The sequence below is a fragment of the Chiloscyllium plagiosum genome, unplaced genomic scaffold, assembly GCF_037043375.1.
Source record: "Chiloscyllium plagiosum isolate Xiang-an unplaced genomic scaffold, Cpla_swu_hap1 HiC_scaffold_12, whole genome shotgun sequence".
NCBI lineage: Eukaryota > Metazoa > Chordata > Chondrichthyes > Orectolobiformes > Hemiscylliidae > Chiloscyllium > Chiloscyllium plagiosum.
The window spans coordinates 46,023,418-46,049,251 of record NW_028270150.1 but is presented as its reverse complement, the minus strand read 5'-3'; the positions used below and the strand labels follow the sequence as shown (position 1 = coordinate 46,049,251).

The window sequence follows — 25,834 nt, the reverse complement described above, 5'->3', positions numbered from 1 at the left end:
GCACACGTCAGCAGTGATTGAATACTCTTCACTTGCCTAGATGAGTAGAGCCCCAACAAGACTCAAGAAGCTTGACCCCATCCAGGACAAAGTAGCCTGCTAGATTGGCACAACAATCACAAGCATCCACTTCCTCCACCACCATCGCTCAGTAGCAGCAGTGTGTCTATCTATAAGATGCACTGCAGACATACACCAAAGATCCTCAGCACCTTCCACACCCATGACCACTTCCATGTAAAAGAACAAGGGCAGCAGATCTATGGGAACACCACCTTCAAGTTCCCATCCAAGCACTCACCATCCTGACTTGGAAATATATCACCATTCCTTCTGTTGGGTCAAAATGTGCAGAGTATTTCTTAAATGTTAAGAGGTTGCAAAGGGATTTAGGTATCAGTCACTGAAAGCTAACATACAGAACTGGCTCAAAGATAGAAGATAGAGGGTGGTGGTGAAGGTTTGTTTTTTCAGATTGGAGCCGGTGACCAGTGGAGTCCACACAGATTGGTGCTGGGTCCACTACTTTTCTTCATTTACATAAGTGATTTGGATGTCCGCATAAGAAATCTAGTTAATAAGTTTGCGGCTGACACCAACATTGGAGGTGTAGTGGACAGCAAAGAAGGTTACCTCCGATTACAACGGGATCTTGATCAGATGGGCCAATGGGCTGAGAAGTGGCAGATGGAGTTTAATTTAGATAAATGTGAGGTGCTGCATTTTGGAAAAGCAAATCTTAGCAGGACTTGTACACTTAATGGTAAGGTCCTAGGGAGTGTTGCTGAACAAAGAGACCTTGCACCGCAGGTTCATAGCTCCTTGAAAGTGGAGTCGCAGGTAGATAGGATAGTGAAGACGGCATTTGGTATGCTTTCCTTTATTGGTCAGAGTATTGAGTACAGGAGTTGGGAGGTCATGTTGCAGCTGGAAAGCAAATCTTAGCAGGACTTGCACACTTACGCAAGGTCCTCGGGAGTGTTGCTGGTTAGGCCACTGTTGGAATATTGTGTGCAATTCTGGTCTCCTTCCTATTGGAAAGATGTTGTGAAACTTGAAAGGGTTCAGAAAAGATTTATAAGGATGTTGCCATGGTTGGAGGATTTGAGCTATAGGGAGAGGCTGAATAGGCTGAGGCTGAGGGGTGACCTTTTATAGAAGTTTATAAAAAGGTGAGGGGCATGGATAGGATAAATAGGCAAATCTTTTCCCTGGGTTGGGGGAGTCCAGAACTAGAGGGCATAGGTTTAGGGTGAGAGGAGAAAGATATAAAATAGACTAAAGGGGCAATTTTTCCATACAGGGGTGGTATGTGTATGGAATGAGCTGCCAGAGGAAGTGGTAAAGGCTAGTATAATTGTAATGTTTAAAAGGCATCTGGATGGGTATATGAATAAGAACGGTTTGGAGGGATATGGGCTGGGTGCTGGCATGTAAAGTTAGATTGGGATATCTGGTCAGTATGGACAGGTTGGACTGAAGGGTCTGTTTCCCTGCTGTATATCTCTTTGGCTCTATGAGTATGGAGGTTCAGCAGCTATTAGGAAGGAGTTAATGGAATGTTGACCTTTTTATTGCAAGAGGATTTGAACACATGAGTAATGAAGTTATGTTTCCATCACATACGTGCCTAGAAAAAAACCACACCCTGGAATAGTGTGTGCAGTTTTGGTCCCTGTAAAACAGGAATGATATTTTTGACATAGTGGGACTGCCACAAAAGTTTGCTAGACCTGACCCTGGAATAGGACAGGCTCACTGATGAGAGACAAGTCCAAACTGGATCTATATTTTGGAGAAATTTGAAGAATGAGGGGTGATCTCATTGAAACTTACAAAATGCTTAAAGGCATGGACATGGTGGATAAAAGTAAGATATTTTCCCCTCTTTGGAGAGTCTTGAACTGTGACAACACTTTAAAAGGGGATGCCATTTAGGCGGAGGTGAGAATTTCTTTTACCTGGAGTATTGTGAATCCTTGGAATTCTCTATTCCAGAGTTGTGGCAGCTCATTCTTTGAGTAGTAGTAGTTGATTTAAATTTTTGATCATCAGTGAGATCATCTGGGTAAAAGGTCTTGAAGTGTTTGAACATCCATGATCGTTGGAATTGATAGAGTAAACTTGATGGGCTGAATGACAAACTCCTGTACCTATGTTCCTGAAAAAAAAGCTAATGAAATCTAAGCCCTTATTTCCAGCATAGTGTTGAGTTTTGGTCAGATCGCATCAGGCGATCTGATGAAAGAGATATTGGTTTTTGAGGGATTACAGTGCATATTTGACATATGTAGATTAGAGATGCTGGAGATCAGAGCTGAAAATGTGTTGCTGGAAAAGCGCAGCAAGTCAGGCAGCATCCAAGGAGCAGGAGGATCGACGTTTCGGGCATGAGCCCTTCTTCAGGAATGAGGAAAGTGTGTCCAGCAGGCTAAGATAAAAGGCAGGGAGGAGGGACTTGGGGGAGGGGCGTTGGAAATGCGATCGGTGGAAGGAGGTCAAGGTGAGGGTGATAGGCCAGAGTGGGGGTGGGGGCAGAGAGGTCAGGAAGAATATTGCAGGTTAGGAAGGCGGTGCTGAGTTCGAGGGATTTGACTGAGACAAGGTGGGAGGAGGGGAAATGAGGAAACTGGAGAAATGAGTTCATCCCTTGTGGTTGGAGGGTTCCTAGGCAGAAGATGAAGCGTTCTTCCTCCAACCATCGTGTTGCTATGGTCTGGCGATGGAGGAATCCATGGACCTGCATGTCCTTAGTGGAGTGGGAGGGGGAGTTGAAGTGTTGAGCCACGGGGTAGGTTGGTTGGTCGGTTGGTCCGGGTGTCCCAGAGGTATTCTCTGAAATGTTCCACAAATAGGCGGCCTGTCTTCCCACTATAGAGGAGGCCACATCAGGTGCAGCGGATGCAATAAATGATGTGTGTGGAGGTGCAGGTGAATTTGTGGCGGATATGGAAGGATCCCTTGGGGCCTTGGAGGGAAGTAAGGGGGGAGGTGTGGGCGCAAGTTTTACATTTCTTGCGGTTGCAGGGGAAGGTGCCGGGAGTGGAGGTTGGGTTGGTGGGGGGGGGGGGGTGGACCTGTCGAGGGAGTCACGGAGAGAGTGGTCTTTTCGGAACGCTGATAGGGGAGGGGAGGGAAATATATCCCTGGTGGTGGGGTCCGTTTGGAAATGACGGCGGATGATACACTGTATATGGAGGTTGGTGGGGTGGGAGGTGAGGACCAGTGGGGTTCTGTCCTGGTGGCAGTTGGAGGGGTGGGGTTCAAGGATGGAGGAGCGGGAAGTGGAGAAGATGCGGTGGAGGGCATCGCCGATCACGTCTGGGGGGAAATTGCAGTCTTTGAAGAACGAGGTCACCTGGGTTGTACGGTATTGGAACTGGTCCTCCTGGGAGCAGATGCGGCGGAGATGAATGAATTGGGAATATGGGATGGCGTTTTTACAGGGGGCAGGGTGGGAGGAGATGTAGTCTAGGTAGCTGTGGGAGTCGCTCGGTTTATAGTAAATGTCAGTGTTGATTCAGTCGCCTGAGATAGAAATGGACCCGAAACGTCGATTTTGCCTGTCCTCGGATGCTGCCTGAATTGCTGTGCTCTTCCAGCACCACTGATCCAGAATCTGGTTTCCAGCATCTGCAGTCATTGTTTTTACCTCATAGAAATGGAAAGGTCTAGGAAAGGGAGGGAGGAGTCTGAGACGGTCCAGGTGAATTTGAGGTCGGGGTGGAAGGTGTTGGTAAAGTGGATGAACTGTTCAATCTCCTCGTGGGAGCACGAGGCAGCGCTGATACAGTCATCGATGTAGCAGAGGAAAAGGTAGAGGATGGTGCCAGTGTAGCTGCGGAAGATGGACTGTTCCACATATCCTACAAAGGGGCAGGCATAGCTGGGGCCCATGCGGGTGCCCATGGCTACTCCTTTGGTTTGGAGGAAGTGGGGGGATTGGAAAGAGAAGTTGTTCAGGGTGAGGACCAGTTCAGTCAGTCGAAGGAGGGTGTCAGTGGAAGGGTACTGGTTGGCACGGCGGGAAAGGAAGAAGCGGAGGGCTTTGAGTCCTTCGTGATGGGGGATGGAGGTGTACAGGGACTGGATGTCCATGGTGAAGATAAGGCGTTGGGGACCGGGGAAGCGCAAATCATGGAGGAAGTGGAGGGCGTGGGTGGTGTCCCGAACATAGGTGGGGTGTTCTTGGACTAAGGGGGACAGGACCGTGTCGAGGTATGCAGAGATGAGTTCTGTGGGGCAGGAGCAGGCTGAGACAATGGGTCGGCCGGGGCAGTCAGGTTTGTGGATTTTGGGCAGGAGGTAGAAACGGGCGGTGCGGGGTTGTGGGATAATGAGGTAGGAGGCGGTGGATGGGAGATCACCCGAGGTGATGAGGTTATAGATGGTCTGGGAGATGATGGTTTGGTGGTGGGAGGTGGGGCCATGGTCAGGGGGCAGTAGGAGGAGGTGTCCGCAAGCTGGCGTTTAGCCTCAGCGGTGTAAAAGTCGGTGCGCCAAACTACTACCGCGCCTCCCTTGTCTGCCGGTTTGATAGTGAGGTTGGGGTTGGAATGGAGAGAGTGGAGGGCTGCACGTTCCGAGGGTGAGAGGTTGGAGTTGAGTGGTGCTGGAAAAGCACAGCAGTTCAGGCAGCATCCGAAGAGCAGTAAAATCGACGTTTTGGGCAAAAGCCCTTCATCAGGAATACAGGCAGAGAGCCTGAAGGGTGGAGAGAAGAGTGAGAGACGGGTGCCTGTATTCCTGATGAAGGGCTTTTGCCCGAAACGTCAATTTTATTGCTCCTCGGATGCTGCCTGAACTGCTGTGCTTTTCCAGCACCACTCTAATCTAGACTTTGGTTTCCAGCATCTACAGTCATTGGTTTTACATAATTTCATATTTAAACATATTGTCAAATATGGGAACAGGTCGTGTCTGAGATTTGTATTTCTTTGTGTCTCTAAACTGTTGAGGAATGATCCTTTGATTTATTTAAAAATAATAAACAAATTTCAATTGGTCGATTATAGAACAACTTTGGGAAAGTTCACACCAAACATCTGACCATTGTGCCATTTAGGAGTTAAAATCAAGACACCATGCTTTTCCCATGCTGTGATTGCTATTAACTCTGCAACAGACTGACTGCTAGACCATTTGAAATGTTTTTGAGGTGGGTTATTGGAACTAAATTTACAGATTAGAAACATTCCTCATACAGAATAATGTCCTCCAGTTTTTCTGTTGTACTTGAACTGGGATGGATGTCTGGACAATTTGTTTCGAGATGATAAAGGCAAGTCAAGTAGACATAATTAACAAATGTTATCTATCAGCTCAGATAGACTGCACCTAAAGAGATTTTCAATATCTAGGACTGTTCATTATGTCAAAATATAAATAATTGCATAGAGGTAAGTTTATAAAAATTTGAAGTAGGTCAGAGACCACCATCCATGTTGTCTGTAGTCAGTGAACATTTGTGTTTGGTTGACTTTTTTTTGCATATATAGTTCAGATATGAACTAATTATCTCCAAGAAAATGCAGCTATGTCGAGTACTAGAAAATTAGATTTAAAAACCTATACAATGTACAGATCTTGCGTAAAGTTAGATGCCCAGGATTAAGGAATGACTGATTTGTTGTAATTTTGAGAGTTTATGTTCATGTTTTCAAGGATTGTACAAATGCAAGTTGGATACAGTTAGATACTCTGTAATTGCATTGTCTTGTACATATTTTCCATTGAGAAAAATAAAAGTAATACTTTCAAACAAGCCTGTCAAGAAACTTTGTATGTTTGGTTTATTTGCTCCCTTGTCCCCCGTAGATGAGTGGGAATTGAAGACACATTTCCCTTTCTTTTTTTCATATATTTTCCAAGAAGGCCTTGGAACATTGAGTTCCTGTCCTGTTGCTCAGGCTGAGATTAGATAATTGTTGACGACAGAAAGCTTTATGTTGTATCAAATGATTCTGAAAACTTGATTTTCTTTTGGATGGCTTTCACTTGGGAAAATTTTGTACTTTTTGGTTTGAAAGAATCTAAAAATATTAAATTATAAACTGTAACTTTCCTCTTTAAATACTGAGAATTCTAAACTCTTGTCCATGACTCCTGTGAATTCTACTTCTACTGAGGACGTTTGAGTTCAGCAGTACCACAGTGATACTGTGCTTTATGCTTGTTCAATTATGATTAGGAAGACCAGAAAGAGAGGGTCTTCCAGCTGCCTTAATCTGTTTTGCCATTCAATTCAGACTGTCAAAACCTGATTAATCTCAAATTTACAATTTACAACCGATCTAGTATCGGTTGCAGTTTAAAAAAGTTTCAAAAATTCTATCATACTTTGCATGTAAAGGCATTTCTAACCTGAAACGTCTGGTTCTAAATTTTAGACTCTCCTTAGACTTCCCAAGCAGTGTCATAGAGGTGAAACAGACTTTCACTCCCAACTTGTCCATGCCAACCAGCTATCCTAAATTAATCTTGTTCCATTTATCAGCATTTGGCCCATATCCTTCCAAACCCTTTCTCTTTTTATGTAGCCATCCAGATGCCTTTTAAATGTTGTAATTGTGCAAGCCTCTACCAATTCCTCTGGCAGCTTATTCCATATATGCACCACCCTCCATGCGAAAGGGTTGCCCCTTTAGGACCCTATTAAATCTTTCCCCTCTCACCTTAAACCTATGCCTCCTAGCTTTGGACTCCCCACTCCTGGGGGAAAAAGACCTTGGCTATTCACCCTATCTATGCCTGTCATGATTTCATAAACTTCTATAAGGTTACCCCTAAGCTGCTGATGCTGCAGGGAAAATTAGCCCCAGCCTATTCAGCCTCTTCCCTATAGCTCAAATCCTCCAAACCTGGCAACATCCTTGTAATCTTTCCTGAGTGCCTCAACTTCTGCCGAGGAACCCTCCAACCACAAGGGATGAATGCAGATTTCTCCAGCTTTCTCATTCCTCCCCCCCCCCCCCCCCCCCCCCCCCCCCCCCCACCAGCCCCAACTTATCTCAGTCCCAATCCTCTGACTCAGCACCACCTTCTTGACCTGCAATCTTCTTCCCGACCGCACCGTCTCCAGCCTATCACCCTCACCTTAACCTATCGCATTCCCAAAGTCCCTCCTCCCTACCTTTTATCTTAGCCTGCTTGGCACACTTTCCTCATTCCTGAAGAAGGGCTTATGCCCAAAACGTCGATTCTCCTGCTCCTTGGATGCTGCCTGACCTGCTGCGCTTTTCCAGGATCTTTTATGGCAGCCCTTTTTCTCATTGTGTTGCAGAACTGCCAGCTGGAGCCCTCACTTGTTCCTGATAGCATTGTGGCCATTTTTTTGGAGTGTCTTTAAAGAGCTACAATGCCCCTTGCTGGCTGTCACTGCCTCTACCTCTACAGTCTCCTCCAGGCCAGTGCTCAGTCTGTCTCTCCTCCTTGGTTGGTTGAGGGACCTTGGCCTCCCTCACTTGCTGCTGGCTAGCTTGGTGCTTGTCCCTGAATCATTAGCAATTCTCTACCTCTTCCTATGAAGGCAGTCAGAGCCACAGAGTTCCTTTTGGCAGATCATGGCTTGAGGCCAGTGGGGTAAAGTAGAGAAGATGTTGGACTTATCTGAGCTGGTCATGGAGGGAGATGGTCACTCTGATCTGAATGGACTTTGGTGGCTGTCCTGTGACATTCTCCTAGTTGTGAGGGCCTTGCCATTCTGGCTGCCATATGTTTGTGGGGGGTGGGGCAGTAATGCTTTCAGACAGCTCATGGTTTGGGACCTGGTAGGTGTGGACAGGGGACACTGCTTCAGATCTCCACAATCTTGCTACACAGGAAGAAACTGCAAGAAGGCTTGCAGCAGGCTCAAGTCAGTGAGGCCATGCCATAGTGCACTATAGTGCTCAACAAGGCAACCTTTTATTCATCTGATGGATGTAGATGTCACTGGCTGGCCAGTATTTATTTCCCACCTTTAGTTGTCCTTGAAAATGTTAGTGAGTTGCCTTCCTAAACAGTCCACCTGCTGTGGGTTGACCCAAAATGCCATTAAGGGAGTGAATTCTAGGGTTTTGACCCAGTGACAGATGATATATTTCCAAGTCAGGATAGTAAGTGGCTTGTAGGGGAATCCAGGTGGTCGTGTTTCCAAGTATGTGCTGCCCTTTCCCTTCTAGATGGAAGTGGTTGTGGATTTGAACAGTGCTGTCTGAGGATCTTTGGTGAATTTTTGTACTGCGTCTTTATAGGTAATAATAGTAATAGCAGTGTGTACTGAGCATTGGTGGAGGGAGTGGATGCTTGTGGATGTGTTGCCAGTCAAGCAGTTGCTTTGTCCTAGATAGTGTCAAGCTTCTTGAGCTGTACCCATCCAGGCAAGCTTTGCATCACTCTGCTGACTTGTCTCTTGTAGATGGGGAGTCAAGAGGTGAGTTACCGCAGTATTCCTAGCCTTTGACTTGCTCTTGTAGCCTGTGTGTTTGTAGTGACTCCAGTTCGGTTTCTGGTCAACTGAAACTCCCAGGATGATGATTAATCGGGAATTCAGTGATGGTAACACCATTAAATGTTACAGGTTGGTTAAATTGTCTCTTATTGGAGATGATCATGGCCTGACATTCCTATGTCACAAATGTTACTTGCCATTTGTCAGCCCAAGTCTGGATATTGTCCAGATCTTGTTGCATTTGAGCTGCTTCAGTATCTGAGGAGTCACAAATGGTGCTGAACATTGTGCTGTCATCAGAAAACATCTCCACTTCTGACCTTATGATGGCAGAAAGATCATTGAAGCAGTTGAAGATGTTTGGGCCTAGGACACAATCCTGAGGGACTCCTGCAGGACATCCTGGAGCTGAGTTGACTGACCTCTAACAGCCATGAACATTTTCCTATATGCCAAGTATTACTCCAACCAGCAGATATCCATTGATTTCCAGTTTTGCTAGGGCTGCTTGATGCCACAATTGGTCGAATGCAGTCCTTGATGTCAAGAGCGGTCTCTCTCCCCTCACCTTTAAACAGTTTCCTTCTGAGCTCTGCGAACCAAGCTCGAAGGTCAGGACTGAGTGACACTTGTTTCTATGGCTCAGGGTCATCTAGAAAGTCCTCACCATACAATTACACATCATTCGATTGAGTTATTATCTTTCTTTAGATGGTGATCAATTTCCAAATAGTGGTGTGTTGATTCTGAACAACCATTCATACATTAAATATGTAATAACCTGCCACATTCCATGAAAATACATTCTGTAACCCTGGATCCCATTTCCTGTGATAAGTGCAGGTTTCTGGCTTAATAGAATTTTCTTATACAGAATTTTCTTATACAGATTCCTTGAGCTCGAACATTCCCATATCATTTTGTTTTGTTGCAACAAGCTCTTATAGTTCTCCTCCCTAGTTTTCAGAATTTACCTGCCTTTTTATTTGTGAGTACTTAATTAATCATAGTCTTATTACTAGCTGCTGCTTTTCAGAATAATCCTATTCCAAACTACTTCTGTCTTCCTTTTGAAACTCTGCACAACTTAAATCAGTTTTTAGTTTTGCTCTTTTTTTTTTATTTGAATTCTTTCAAATTGGAAGGCTTGGAAAGTGCTGTTGCTTTATTGGTATCAATATCATCACCAAAACACATGTTCTGTTCGGGTCAGCAAATTACTTGAAGTAAAAATGTGGGAACATGATTTTGAGCTTTTGCACGTCATTGACCTTGGGCTCCATGGTACATGCCTATGTATTCCATGTAAACAAAAACTGCTTGGGGAGGTCATATTTCTCTAGCAATTATAAAGTGCACTAGTTCCATCTAGTTGCAAAAATTTAAACTGCACTATTTGGCCACCAAATCACTTATCATTAATAATTTCCAGGTTATTAATGCAAAAGATTGATTCATGTTTTCCATTTGTAATTTATTTTTAATCACCTGTAGATTTTTATCCCAGTGTGCTTAGTGCTTGAGAAAGTGTGCTTGAGAAAGACCTTTTTAAATCAGCAGGTGTGATTGCTGCAGATATCACTCTTAAAATAGGGGGGGGGGGGGGCTTCTTCCACTTCTCTTTTGTGTGTCAAGATGATACAAAACCTATTTGTACTATAGTTTGGATGCCTAGTATTTGATCATGCTCATGAATCAAATGCGTTGGCTCTGAGGAGTTAAGCTTTCTAATTTATGGTTTAGCTATTCTGCAAAGATAATAAATATGTTTTGACTATTAAAACTAGTTAAGGTCGTCAATTTACGATAAACTGAAGTGACCATGGGGAATTCACATTTAATGAGCATGTGATTTAATTGTAATGCATCCACTTAAAAATTATGAAAAATCCTGAATCCTTGGGGGATATTTCTGAGATTTGTCCCTTTAGCAAATTAAATTTTGAAGGCACTTTTTTTTTTCATGCATTTTAACAAATCAGTGGAGCTACTTTAAATTATATTGTTTAAAATCTTCACTTGTGTTACAGTGAGTTTTCTTTTCCCTTTTCAGGAATGGCAGTGCCATTGGTCTGTCAGCCCCTCCCATCACTGCCCTGATAACCCCAGAACCTGTTCGCCACTGCCGTATTCCTGACCTTCCAACAGATGGATGCCTTGTCTTTGAGCTTCTTTTTTTCATTTACTTGCTAATGGCCCTCCTTGTCCAGTACATTAACATCTATAAAACAGTCTGGTGGTTTCCATACAATCACCCTGCAGCTTCTACCTCACTGGTGAGTTTTTGTTTTTGCTATGAAGTCCAAGTAATGAGACCTTTGTAACTATCTGTCCATTGGAGTTCATCGTGCACAATACAATGTTTGAGTTCAACTAAGCAATGAAATAAAGTCCAGTGTGTCTGTTCAAATTGAATAATGCGTTTATCACTATAATTACAGGTGGTTCTCCTAAAGCACATGTTTCTACAACTTGAATTGGCTTTAACACAATTGCTGAATTTAGACTGAATTAAGACGGATATTTATAGAACATTAACTTTCCTTACTTTATTGGCTATAACATGGATTCCAGCCTCATTAGTTTAAATGGTGCTGGTCTTGCACGACTTTCTTATAAAGTGAGATCACATGGGAATAGAAGTATGACGTTATAAGAGAATTACCATATGGGGCGGCACGGTGGCACAGTGGTTAGCACTGCTGCCTCACAGCGCCTGAGACCCGGGTTCATTTCCTGCCTTGGGGACTGACTGTGTGGAGTTTGCACGTTCTCCCCGTGTCTGCGTGGGTTTCCTCTGGGTGCTCCGCTTTCCTCCCATCGTCCAAAGATGTGCAGGTCAGGTGAATTGGTCATGCTAAATTGCCCGTAGTGTTAGGTAAGGGGTAAATGTAGGGGTATGGGTGGGTTGCGCTTTGGCGGGTCGGTGTGGACTTGTTGGGCCGAAGGGCCTGTTTCCAACTGTAATGTAATCTAAATCTAAGAAGCAGAAGTAGGTCATTCAGCCCAAGTTATCTTTGCCATTCAATGAAATCATGGCTTATCTGATAATCCTCAAAATTACTTTCCTGCCTTTTCCTTGCGATTCTTAATTCCTTTACTGATTAAAAATTTGGAGAAAGTGAGGACTGCAGATGCTGGAGATCAGAGCTTAAAAATGTGTTGCTGGAAAAGCACAGCAGGTCAGGCAGCATCAAAGAGCAGGAGAATCGACGTTTTGGGCATAAACCCTTCTTCAGGAAATGAAGAAGGAATGATTTACTTAGAGCTATATTTTGCCTTAAGTGATCACTTTTTGTTTTAGTGAAAGGTATTAAAAATGCAAGGAACACATACTTTAACCAAACTTCTTAATTCCACTTTCCTTCTCTGCCCATTTGACTTACATCCACAATAAGCTCAAGTCAGATAGTTATCAGAAATTGTTAGGTTAACCAATTAGTTTGGTACTGCTTCAAAGATTCCTGTTAGGATTGAGATTTCAAGGGTTTCCACTCACTACTTGTAAAGTTATCCTTCCAGGTTTGCTATAATTATCCCATGAATGTAGACTCCCAGCTCAACACAGGCATTGCTAGTATTGTCACCTTGACTCAAACACGCCATGTTACTGTATTTATTTGTTTTAAAATCTTGCCTTTCTCAGCCAAGCAATTCCAAAAGGTAAACTCTGTTAGTTATTCAATTATCAGATTTTCTCTATCCTTTTACTCCCTATCCAGCATACCAATTGAACTGTGCATGAAAGCAGTGTTTCCAGCAGCAAACCTCTTTGAATCCAAACTCAACAAGACCCTTTATTTACCCATCCTGTAACTAACTTCATTTGGACTCTTTCCTGTTTATTGTTTACTCCATACAATTTGGTCACATGATAAGTTAGTGGGAACAAGGTGCTTTTGCAAGAAATCATTCACTGAAGAAACCTAGTTCTTAAAAAGACTATCATCCCTCTGGGCAATTAGAGGTACGCAATAAATGCTAGCCTAATCAGTGGTGCCCTCATCCTGTGAATGATTTTTTAAAAAAAAAGACAAATTTTGGGTCACCTGTTTTAAACCATGTGTGTCTTGAGATACTAGTGAGGATATACAGAACATTCAATGCTGCAAGCAATGGTTTGACGATCTAAATCTAGAGTAGGGATTTGTAACTTAGCTGGATGGGGATTTTTCTTTCCTTTGTTTTGAAGTAACTTTCATTTTGAATAGATGCTACAGTCTACAGATTATTTTTGATCAGTTTTACAATTGAGTGTTTGATTTTAGTGAGTTTCAGCAATGTGTGCATAAAATTTCATAAGATATATGAGCAGGATTATGGTATTCAGTCATGGCTGATATGCTCCTCACCCCTGTTTTCCTGTCTTTTCTCCATCTCCCTTCAACCCATTAGAAACTAAAAATATGTCTAACGCCTCCTTTAAATTTACTCCCTGTCCCAACATCCACTGCACTTTGGGATAGTGAATTCCAAGGATTCAAATCCTTTGGGAGAAGTAGTTTCTCTTCAACTCTGTCTTAGAATAAGGGGTAGCAAATTTAATACAATGACCTCTTGTCCCAGAATGCCCCACAAGAGGAAGCATCCACTCCATGTCTATTTTATCCACACCTTTTATTATCTTGAATACATCAATTTGATGTCCCCTCATTGTTCTATACCTCATTTTGATCTCCCCCCATTCTTCATCCCCTCATGCCTATTCTAGAATCTTGGAATCTCGAAAGCTGAAGTTCTTTTATTTCAAATTTGAGGGAATTTCAGCTGCTTACGTCTCACTCTGATCTCTGGGATGATCACTACACCCTGGTTGAAAATAAGTAATACTATTAATCATTCACATTCTGAAACTGCAAAAAGTTCTCTGCTTACAAACTTCCATGTTCTCTCCGTGCTGAAGTTCATATACAAGGCATTCATTTTAATCCTATATTGTTTTGTCAATTAATTTAACTGATGGCTCTATTCTCAGGAGTTTAGATGCAAAGTATTTTATTGCATTGAACTTAATATTCATGCAGTTCTGTAGCTTGAATAAATATCCAATCTGACTATCCTACTTGTTGACTTGCTTTGATTCATAGATTGCATTTCATAAAATGTTTGTGAGGACTTCTGACTGGTCTACAATCAGTACAAAGACTGATGAGGCTAATAATCCTTAGGTAGGCGGGGTCGTGAACGACTTATTCCACTTCCGATCAGCATAATATGGCTAACAAGTTCAATGTGTGTGTTGCAGATGCTACCAAGTGATGTTTGAAGCAGCAGACAGTTACTTTGGGAGGTCCACTATCTCTCGGATCTTGACCTCCGCATACTCTTGATAAAAGTATCTTGCTCAGTGCCCTCTACAAGTTGCTTTTCTATTTTGAGTTCTTGCAGCCTAGAGGCTCCTATGAATCAGTGGGGATGTAGGATCAGTTCAAGAATGCCCTGAGAACATCCCTAAAATGTCTGTGTCCTCTTGGGACTTTCTTGACTTAAACAGAATATTGTTGTTTTTGTAGCTTGATGTCTGACGTTGAAATTGCATTTCTGCCTTAATAACCCAATCTGTGCAAATGCTTTTTGTGTAACAATGAGTGATCATTTTGCTTAAATATTAACTTTTCTTTCTTTAAAGAGCTTTCATCTGATTGACTATCATTTGGCAGCATTTATTACTATAATGTTGGCCCGACGACTGGTTTGGACCCTTGTTTCAGAGGTGAGTTTAGTATGTGGACATATTTGTCATCTTCAAAACAGTCTTCTGACTATCTTGTGGCAAGAACTATGTGCATGCCTGGCTGAGTAGAAGCTAGTGTCAACCTATAATGTGATTCTTTTCAAAAAATAAAAATTGCAAACTAGTGACATAGTGTTATTTTTTTCCATTTCAGTTTGGAAATCTTCATAGTTTATTACTTGATTTTCATAAGAGCATATGTGAGTGTTACAACTAGATTATTTGTACAATGTAAAGTATCATCAATAACCTGGTGCATTCACTGTTTTAATTTTCCAGGCTTCAGTGAGCTTAGTGCAGTTTTGAAATTGCAAAAATTGGTTAGAGTTTCCTATTATATTCCTATTATATTTCCTATGATATTTCAATATATCGGAATCGCTTTTTTTCACAAAAGATACCTGCATCTCATTGCGGTGCCTACTTCTACTCTACCATTTCGGTTTGTTGGGTTTTTTTTTTGAGGTAAAAATGTTGCTGATAATATTCATTATCATAAACTTGTTGTTTTATCCTGGCCTGACTCCAAAGAAATGGTACTCGTGCAGGCATTCCAATGGTATCCATCTGCAGACTTTGTTTGTAGAACTGATTACATTGATTCCCTGTTAATTGGTGTAAAATTTTATTTAATTACTTGATCTAGACATGATTAAAATTTTAAATCTAGCCAGTTAATATCATTCTTTCTTGCAGGCGTCTCAAACAAGTACAACCTCTATAGTGTGGTACACTTTGTTGATAGTGGCCCGTTTGGTACTGCTAACGTTGTGTGGCTGGGTACTGTGCTGGACACTTGTCAATCTTATTCGGAATCATTCTGTACTAAATCTCCTTTTCCTTGGATACCCGTAAGTATTCTGTATGTAATTTTTACTGCTGGCTATTAGGAAAAAATGTTTTTTGTTTATCAATTCTTCTAAATGGTTCATTAAAATTTCAGTTTTTGAAACTTTAACTGTTTTCTAAAAACAATGTATAAAAATTATAATGAGTGCTTCACCTAATCATGATCCTCTGAAATCCATTCTTGTGTTAGATACAGATCCTCAGGGGATGGTGCTTATGTCATGATGTGATGATGCAGCATAGCTGGGTTTTTTTCTTAAGGAAGCCAAGGATCTGATTTTATTTTTAATATAGGTCTAGAGTTCAGTGAAATAAATATAAACCTCTGGTAAAGCCTCAGCTGAAATGTTGTGCCAAAAGATTAACTCTCTTTAAGGATGTAAGAACCTCAGTACACTGAAGAGATTATCTAAATTCAGACAAAGTGGGGAGAAAGTGTTTTCACTGTCTGGGTCAAAAATAACATGATGATTGGCAACATTTAAGAGTTCACTGCCATGGTAAAAACCACTGTCTCACAAGAAGATACAATTGATTAATAATATAAGAATAATCTTTTCGGGGCTTGTTGCAATGAGACTTTTTATGTAGTGAGTTATGGACTGGGTACACACTGAAATAGTATTAGAAGCAGGTTAAATGGTATGTCTCAAATATTTAAGTATGTAGTTGAACAGGGAACCTTTGTAGGCATTTGAGGAAAATACAAGAGAATAGGACAAATTGAATAGATTGACCGAAGAGCTGACAAAATTGTGATGAACTGAGTGACCTCCCCTCTTCTATACTGTATGGTTCTATGATTAAAATCAAATTGGATTTGTAACTTTTCTGTGGAATTGTTCAAGTCAATTGCTTTGGGCAGAACTTTGACAGTAATACCAGACTTTGTGTTTAGAAAGCTGGTGAATTTGTGTTTTGCTTGTGACTCTTTGAAAGAAAACAAAGATTAAGTAGCTAAGGCCTGCTTGACTGCCAAAACTGAAATGAGTAACTGCTTTGACACTTTTGAAACCCAAGCTCATTATCATCCAGAAGGACAAGGGCAGATGCATAGGAGCATCACCACCTCCAGGTTCCCCTCCAAGCCCCACACATTATGAACTAGGGGAGATAGTGGTGTAGTGGTAATGTCACTGCAGATCTAGAACCCTGGGTTAATGTTGTGGGGATATGTGTTTGAATTCCACATAGCAGAGGTTGAAATTTGAATTCCATTAAAAATCTGGAATAAAGGCAGAACCCATATCACCATTCTGAATTTTTGTATAAACCCATCTGGTTCACTATGGGAAGGAAATCTATCATCCTTATCTGGTCTGAATCACATGGGACTCCAGATCCACTAGCATTCTCAGTTTTAACTGTGCTCTGGGCAATAAATGCTGACCTAGCCAGTGATTGCCAGAGCCTGTAAATAGGAAACAAAATTGCTGTTCTTTCACTGTCATCGGGCAAAACTTTGGAACACCTTTCCTAACAACAATAACATACCTGCATCAGATGGACTTAAGTGATTCAAAAAGATTTCATGTTCATGTTGTGGCTGTACAGGACATTGGTTAGGTCACTTTGGAATATTGCATGCAATCTGGTCTCCTTTCTATCAGAAAGATGTTGTGAAACTTGAAAGGGTTCAGAAAAGATTTGCAAGGATTTTGCCAGGGTTGGAGGATTTGAGCTATAGGGAGAGGATGAATACTTGGGACTGTTTTCCCTGGAGCGGCTGAGGGGTGACCTTATGGAGGTTTATAAAATCATGAGCGGCATGGATAGGGTAAATAGACAAGGTCTTTCCCCTGGGGTGGGCGAGTCCAGAACTAGAGAGCGTAGGTTTGGGGTGAGAGGGGAAAGGTATAGAAGAGACCTAAGAGGCAACCCTTTCACGTGGAGGGTGATAAGTGTGTGGAATGAGCTGCCAGAGGAAGTGGTGGAGGCTCGTACAATTGCATCATACATCCATCCAGATGCCTTTTATGAATAGGAAGGGTTTGGTGGCATATGTGCCAGATGCTGGCAAATGGGACAAGATTGGGTTGGGATATCTGGTCGGCATGGACGAGTTGGACCGAAGGGTCTATTTCCATGCTGTACATCACCTTTTTATCAGGGAGGAGTGAAAATGCTGGCTTTGCCAGAGATGCTCACATCCTGTAAAAGAATCAAGAGTGAAATAAAATCTAGCATGTTGAACAGAGATTTTTGAAGGGAAGGATAAGCTATAGGAGGCAGGTATACAGAAAGGTGCTTTCATTCTGATTTTGTAATAAGAAAAATGATTGAAATTTATAAACTTTCTTATTTCATGGACCACACATAACCAAAATAGTCTAATATTTTAGATTCAGCACAGGTGATTTTTAGTTTGTTGCAAACCTTCTTTGGACACCAATCCAAATCAACAGCCATTCAGTAGTACATAGGTTAGGTAAGTGAAACAAAAGAATAATCTGGGCCTATGAAACTAAAGAATAATCTGGGCCAAAGTTGTTCAGTTCGTACCTTTTTTAGATTAGATTCCCTACAGTGTGGAAACAGGTCCTTCGGCCCAACCAGTCCACACCGACCCTCTGAAGAGTAATCCACCCAGACCCATTTCCCTCTGAATAATGCACCTAATACAATTTAGCATGGCCAATTCATCTGCCTGCACATCTTTTGGACTGTGGGAGGAAACCCACGCAGACAAGGGGAGAACATGCAAACTCCACATAGGCAGTTGCCCGAGCTGGAATTGAATCTGGGACCCTGGTGCTGTGAAGCAGCAGTGTTAAGCACTGAGCCACCGTGCCGCCCCAAATGTATTTGATGTTACAATGCCCATAGGACAGGCTCTGAATCATAAATAGTAATAATTGTATAATGGGCTAATTGAACAAATTAAATCTGTTAATTTCCTCTGGACTTATTAATTTCTATTTTAACAGGATTGCCATTATATTTGTAATTTCAGTCACTGGTGATTTTCTCACTTCTTTTTCAGATTTGGTGTTTACGTGCCACTGTGTTGTTTCCACCAGGAAAATAGGACTCAACCATTACCGGCTGAATGTGGCTTCCTGTTAAATGACCAGCTGGAAACAGTCATGGTCAGGCCAAAGGACTTTTTCACACTTCTCCGAGAATCATTCAGAGAACAGTTCAATAACCCAACATCTATCCCTGCTCACACTTGCCCCCTCTCCCCAGACCTTATTCGAAATGAGGTTGAATGTCTAAAAGCAGATTTTAATAAAAGGATAAAAGAGGTTCTCTTCAATTCCCTGTTTAGTGCCTACTATGTAGCATTTTTGCCTCTTTGTTTTGTAAAGGTGAGTTTACTTAGGTGTTTGTTTTTTCTCTCTAAAACACGTGTAACTGGAAGGAGACAAGAAATTGAAGCTTTTTATCCTGCACTGATCAGAACTAGAACACAAAAAACAGACTTGGGGGGAAAAAGGGACACCAATTTATACAGAATGAGAAGAGGGTGCTGATTGAGTCATCATTAACCTGGATATGAAACAAAACAGTTGACTTTTAATTTTATTAATGAGTACAAGAAGAAAATCTTTGACTTGTCTCTTTTTAATGTTTAACTTCTGTACTACCATGCAATTTGTTTTTGTACATGCTGAAGTGAGAAGACCAGTTGTTCCATATGATATGCAGTGAATCAATTAGCAAGGAATGCTGAATTTAACCAAATGCAACTGTTCATAGCTTTGTTCCATAATGTGCCAGGTTTCATCTGTCAGATAGAGAAGTAGAAAGCTGTGTCTGGCCCACTTTCATTGCCAGGCTACTCCAAGTTAACTTTTGTCTATTTTACTTTTCCAAAATTTTAAAGAACTCTGCAAAGGAAAATGCATAAACATAGATCTCTTTCTAATGGGAATCCAAGCTTCCATCTGCATCTAGTTAACATACCTTCCCATCTGTGTATAGGCCATTGTAATGTTTAAGCATGTTTCTTTGTTTAATGTTTTTAAATGAATTGTTAAAATCCGGTCACAAAATTTCAATTTTTATGCTAACTAGCCCAAACCCAAGTTGGAATTGGAAAATGCTAATTTGCTATCTTTTAAATGTCTGATTGTAATCCTCAGGCAATAATTATCATTGGTCTCTCTCAAGAAGCAAAGGATGATAAATACCTTTTATTTCTTTAGTATTTTTCAGTGCCTTGGCATTCTCCCAGTTCTTCATATCAAAAGTACCCCAATAGCTGTATAATCATATTGTACGGAAACATGGCAGCCAGTGAGTGAACCAAAAAGGTTCTGCATACAGTAACGTGAAAATGACCACACTGTTTTGGTTGAGTGATGGATATTATCAAGGCCATGAATAACTGTCCTGCTGTCTGTCAAAATCATACCATAGGATCTTTTATGTCCTCCTAAGGAGGCAAATGGGGATTCAGTCTTTCAGATGAGATGCAAACAATCTCTGGTGTAGCATTCTTTCTGACAACACTGGAATATAAGCCTGGATTATAGAATGGGACATAAACCTATGTATTTCTGCTTCAGGGAGAGTGTTATGCTAACTCTATACAAAAAACCTACCTTACTGTCTGTGTGAAGCATCTCTGAATCAGTGTAAATGGCATGTTAGAGTAGAAAAAAAACTCTGTGGATGGCAAGCAGAGCTGTAACTGTCATTCGAACAAAAAGTTTGCTTTTGTAATCATGTCTCGCAAGCCACTTGGATTGTAGCTAAACATACACTTTAAGTTCTGCTAGTCAGGAATTCTGTATTCATGCCATTACCCTGGTTATTTCATTTTGGAATAAATTACCAAATTTTATTAAATAATTTTACTTCGGATATTTTCTTTTTATAAAACAAAAACAAACAAAAGTAAAGAACAAGAAATCTTGAAAATAATTCATGTAGGATGTCCTGTCTGTGCTAGTTTAGTGGTGGCAAAATAGAAATATTGTTACAAAACAATACCTTGCTTTCTGGAACCTAAAGTGGTGTGGGTGTCTGAGTTCTTCTGTCCTTTAAGCAAGAAGCCATAGATTAGTTCAAGTTTTTAATTATAAGTGCCTGTAAAATTCTTTGTGAAACGTTCTGTACAACAAGGGAGCAACAAATGTTATGGTACTTAGCTGCATGGCTCAATGTATAGAATGCACTTCCATAAGTTAGTGCATTGATTCAGGAGAATACAAGTGGGATTTTTTTTTAAATTTCTATTTTCTCACAATAATCTCTTCCTGAAGCTAGTAATCTGGTTGGCACAAAGAAAAACTGGTTTACAATTTGGTTCCACGGGCCAAGATGAATTTTTCACTACATTGCACTTTTTATGTTGGGTTTGCCAGTGATTGAAGAAGGCTAGTTGAGTGTGGGGTATATTTTGGCCTCCTTACAGAAGGAAAGTTATGCTAACTGAGAGGGAGTGCAATAAACATTTACCATACTGCTTCCTGGTATAGGTCGTGTGTTCATCAGGTGAGATTGAGTAGACGAGAGGAATGACCTCATTGGACTGCACAAAATTGGCTTGACTGTGTAAATAGGTAGATGATTCCACTGACTAGGGAGTCTAAAACTAAAAATAGTTTCAGAATAAGGGGTCTGTCATAAGTTTGAGATAAGAATTTCTTCAGAGTTGTGAATTGAGTGGATGGAGAGGATCTGATTTACAGGAATAAAAATGCATGCTGCAATTGTACAGAGATTGCATCAAGAGTATTGTGTATAGTTTTGATGTCCTCACCTCTGAAATGATATACTTGCCAAAGGGAGAGTACAACTATGGAAGATTCAGGCAAGGCCTGTGTACTTAGAATGAGAGGTGATCTCATTGAAACCTATAAGACTCTTAAAGGGCTTGATAAGGTAGTTGCAGGAGTCAAGAACCGGGGAACACCGCCTTCAAGTAAGGTTTAGGTCATTTAGGGTTGATGGGAGCAGAAGTTTCTTAATTCACAGAATTCTTCGAAATTCTCCAACCCAGAGGGTTACAGAACCTCCACTATAGAATATATTCAAGACAGGAATTGGTGATAGCTAATTTAAAAAAAAAAAATGGAAATAGTACAGGAAAATGTGTTGATGGAGAATATCAGCTGCAATCTAGTTAAATGATGGAGCAGTCTCAAGGGGTCAAATGGCTTGCTCATGCTTTTATTTCCTTCCTTGCTGTTCAGAGTTATTTTTGAATAACTAATGTTTAAAACCTCTCCCCTACAGAGTACACAGTACTATGACATGCGGTGGTCTTGTGAGCATCTCATAATGGTTTGGGTTAATGCCTTTGTAATGCTGATGAGCCAGCTGTTGCCACCCAGATATTGTGATCTACTCCATAAATCAGCTGCTCATCTGGGGAAATGGCAAAAAATGGAACATGGTTCATACAGTAACACGCCACAACACATGTAAGTTATTTTCATTTAGTTTCACTTAACTATCTAAAGTATCATTTACTAAATGAAAACATGAACTGGTCAGAAAATGCCTTAATTATAGACTAGGATCTAAAACTAAATAGTAAAGCCAATGTCTGGCTACTTTAAAATAAACTTGGCAAGTCGAGCCTTTTCAGGTGAGTTTGAGTAGGACCATCTGACAACTATGTAAACATTTATATTTAAGGAACACATACATAGTCATAGTCAAAGATATGTTTATGATGGATATACTAACCTATCTGCTTACATTAGCCTTTATGTTAAAATGTAAAATGTATGGCAGCATCCAATGTACTTCAATTTGAGCAGGAAGCTGCATGCTTCCTACTGTGTCTTGTAAGTTAATCATAAAAATGTTTTGATTACCTACTAACCTTGACTAACTTGCTAATTGATTCTCCAGAGTGTAGTGGATATTTCCGGAGTCAGATTTAATTTTATTTTATATTTGGCAGGTAACAGAGTAAGGTTGCTTTTTAATCTTAACTAGTTTGGTCAGCTAAATAACATTTCTAATTTCGACTTATCTAAAGGACCTTGGGAATAATTAGCTGGAAATCTGAGAGAGAACCTGAAAATTCAGTAAACACTCAGGTTTGATAACATGAAGAAAGAAAGTTAACTTTTCTAATAAGTGGTATAAATTAATGGCTTTTTCATTTGAATCAGAAAATAAGTGGATGGGATGTTGTGGAAGGAAAATAAGGAGTCTGTGGGAAGTTGGAAGGCTGGGTGGGTAACAGTGCAATTTGCCTGAAATTGGCCAAACCAATACAAAATGTAGCTGAATTCCAAGTGCAATTTTGCTCGGTACAGATCAAATTTTCATAATACTTTACATTAGAATTGTCCTGCAGCCACAACTGGCCATTTACCAGTTCCAATTAAATGCTACAGTGAGTTTCGATTTGTACTTGTGTGGAGGCTGTGAGAGGCTTTTAAAGATTTTACAATGTCTTTTTTAGATACAAGAACACCTATTTTCAAAGTTTTTGACTTGTTTTTACTAAAACGGTTAAATTTATGCTCATAATTAATAAACAGCTCTGTACAATTCTCAGCTGCAGTAATCAAACTGCAGCAAATTATGATCTTTCAAGAATGTGAAGGAATACTTTTTAAAGCCTGTTTTTAAAAGTTTGAAATGCTACTCAATTGTGCTGGTTCTTAGGTTTTACAGTTGCCAAAATGCACCGAAGAGTACAGAAAGTTAAAAGGAAAAAGCATTTGCCAAACCCAACACAATGTGCACCCAGATCATTGATTGCTCCCAAGTGGAAACTCCCAGGGCAATATGTTACATTGTTATGTTAAATGTTTTTAATTTTATTCTCAGATGGTCTGAAACCACAATTTGGCCACAAGGTGTGTTGGTACGACACAATCGATGCCTTTATAAAGCTATAGGACCTTATAATGTAGCAGTGCCTTCTGATGTATCACATGCCAGATTTTATGTAAGTAGTTCTTGCTGTTTTGAAATCCTTTTTTTTTTAAAAAGGTTGAGGAATAGATATTTTTAAGAATCAAAATGTTCTACACTGAAGTGAGAACAAATGTTCGCAGAACACATACATTAATTTGCAATTTAAGTACTTTTGAAATCCGTTCATGAAGATCTTAATTCACCCCCCTTTTTTTGTTCCCTTTTTCAGAGTGAAAGAACTATTTCCTATTACAATATTACATTTTACTACAAACTGAGGCACATCTTCATTTCCTTACTGTCATTCACTGTAAACTTCTGTAAATGAAGCTTAATATTGTATCTTACTGGGATACTTCATTTAAATACTATTTTGTTGAATAAATCAATCACTTCGTTGCTAAGATGAATAATGCAAAAGTAATTTGTTTTAAATCGTTCATTGATTATGGGTATCAAAGGCGAAGCTAGTCTTCATTGCCATTGTGAAGATGGTGGTGATGCAAACTTTTAAGGTCCTGCAGTCATTGTAATAAAGAAACTTTTCATAGTGCTGTTAGGCAATGTGTTCTACGGCTTTGAAATTGTGATGGTAGAAGGGATGGTGATTTCTTTTCAAGATGCTGTGCATCCTGATAATGTTCCCATTCCTGAAGAAGGGCTTATGCCCGAAACGTCAATTCTCCTGTTCCTTGGATGCTGCCTGACCTGCTGCGCTTTTCCAGCAACACATTTTCAATCTTGATGTTCCCATGCATTTGCTGCCCTTGATCAAAGTGGTAAATATTGGTTCGGGAGGTGTTGCAAGAGAAGACTGTGTGACTTGCTGCTTGGTTGTTCTGGTGTCTTGATTTGGAGCTATATTTATTGAGGGAAGTAGAGAATGTTCCATCGCACCTAACTTGTCCCTTGTCATTGTTCAATTTTCACCACCAGGAAAGTGGTGTTTCATGAAGGTACACCACTGCCACCCCTTTTGTGGCAACAAGAGATGCGTAAATGGTAACCTGTGCTGAAAGTGACTAAATGTTTACATCTTGTTTTTTATTTCAAATTAACCCCCATTGTCAGAGTATAGTTATGGTGCATGTTAATGAACTAATTCCGAAGTCACCACTAATGATCCACAAAGATCCCAGCATAGCACCTTTGGAATTTAAATCCAGTTAACTAAGTCTGGAATAAAACCGATATACTGGACTTTTCTATCTGGGTTCTCAAATGTGCTTTTAGGAAAGGAAATCATTATAGAGTCATAGTCTTAGAGGTCTATAGCATGAGAGAAATGCCTTTCAATGCATTGAATCTGTGCCAGTCAAAAACCACCAATCTATTTTAATCCCATTTTCCAGCAATTGGCCCACACTCTTGTTGGCATTGCAAGTGTATATCTAACTACTATTTAATAGCAATGAGGATTTCTGCCCCTACCATCCTTACAGACAGTTCCACAATCCCAACATCCTTGAGACAGAAAAAGTTTTTCCTGTCGTCCTCTCTAAACCTACTACCCCTTACCATAAATCTATGTCTTCTGGTCATTGATCTCTCCACAAAGGGGTTAAATTCCTTCCTGTCTACCCTATCTATCCTCCTAATGTCATACATCTCAAATATGTCCCCCCTGCCCAGTCTGCTCTTCTCCAAGAAAAATAATCCCAGTCTAACCAATCTCTTCATAATTGCCTGATCTAGTCTGTCCAGGTCCAGGTCCAGACCCATTTCTCTAAATGGCCTGCCAAATAGATCAGTTAACAGTAATTTAAGTTTGTGCAATAAATGCTTCCCTTGCAAGTGACACTCGCATCCCTCAAATTAGTTGAATTTTGGTTAAGTGAATTGCATTATTGCATGCTTACAAATTGACATAAGCATTAGTTATCTTTAGATTTTTCTGATTCTTCATTATATCTTATTCTGATGCCTGTATTAAATCAATGTACTGCAGCTGGTTGAATTAATTATTTTCCATATAATCTTTTGCAGTTTTTGTTCCATAAGCCATTACGGATACTGAATCTCCTCATCCTCATAGAAGGCAGTGTAGTGCTGTATCAACTGTATTCTCTGCTTCGGTCAGAAAAATGGAACCATATACTTTCCTTGGCTCTGATACTGTTTTGTAACTACTATGTCTTATTTAAACTTCTAAGGGACCGGATTGTGCTGGGTAAAGCATATGCTTATCCTCTGGGTACCATTGGACTTAAATCTCACTAGTCTAAAGCAAAGAGGGAAAGGGGAAAGGATTTAAAGAAATTATTTTGATACGGTTTCTATTTTTCATGCAGTGTTTAAATATTTAAGATATTTTATATTTTGTATACTTGGATATTTTGAAGAGCTATTGTTCTTTGCATAAGCAAGTTGTATTTTTCATCTACTTAGCAACTTCACAAGCTAAGTGTGCGCTTTGCTCCATATGACAAGTGCCATTTATAATCGCAATAATCAACACGTGTAGTATTGATCAGAGGAATAAAGGATGATATGAAAGGTTTAGTTTTCTTTGCTTTCTGTTGTCACCTTGAATGAAGAGGTTTTTAGGCTATTTATGTCTAAACAATTAGATGAATGGAACTGATGTATTCCTACTAAGTGGTCACATTTATTGATAATTGTTCAAATGTGTGAACTTCTTTTAATAAATGGGGTTTACAAGATGCTGTCTGTGAATAAAGCCCATTCTTCAATTATGACATTGTTTACATGATCTCACCTCTTCAAAGGAAAACTTCAATAAAAAAAATTCCTAATTTGCTTTTAAATCTGTTATTCTTTGGATTTACTTTGCTGAACTTTGTGTTTCAATATCAGTGTGGACAAGCATGCTTGCATTATTTAAATTTATCGGAAACCACCATTCTTGATTTGGTAACTGAAGGTGAGTAACTGATTAGCAGAGAGAGAGAGAGATGCTATATGCCCTGTTTATTACAGACATGGCTTTAACACAAACCATATTGAAGTCTATAATACAGAGT

General features: G+C 40.3%; 1 protein-coding gene across 1 annotated transcript in view; it reads left to right on the top strand.

Annotated features, from left to right (window-relative positions):
• The window catches only part of tmem39a (transmembrane protein 39A), a 75,784-nt gene extending 50,173 nt beyond the window's left edge, over nt 1–25,611 (top strand). Inside the window, exons 3-9 of the mRNA XM_087992762.1 lie at nt 10,485–10,707; nt 14,061–14,144; nt 14,862–15,016; nt 17,998–18,325; nt 21,204–21,391; nt 22,761–22,881; nt 24,837–25,611. Coding sequence (XP_087848888.1) covers nt 10,485–10,707; nt 14,061–14,144; nt 14,862–15,016; nt 17,998–18,325; nt 21,204–21,391; nt 22,761–22,881; nt 24,837–25,070 — 1,333 coding nt within the window. The 3' untranslated portion in view covers nt 25,071–25,611. The remainder of the gene's footprint in view (nt 1–10,484; nt 10,708–14,060; nt 14,145–14,861; nt 15,017–17,997; nt 18,326–21,203; nt 21,392–22,760; nt 22,882–24,836) is intronic.
• Nucleotides 25,612–25,834: the final 223 nt, after the last annotated feature.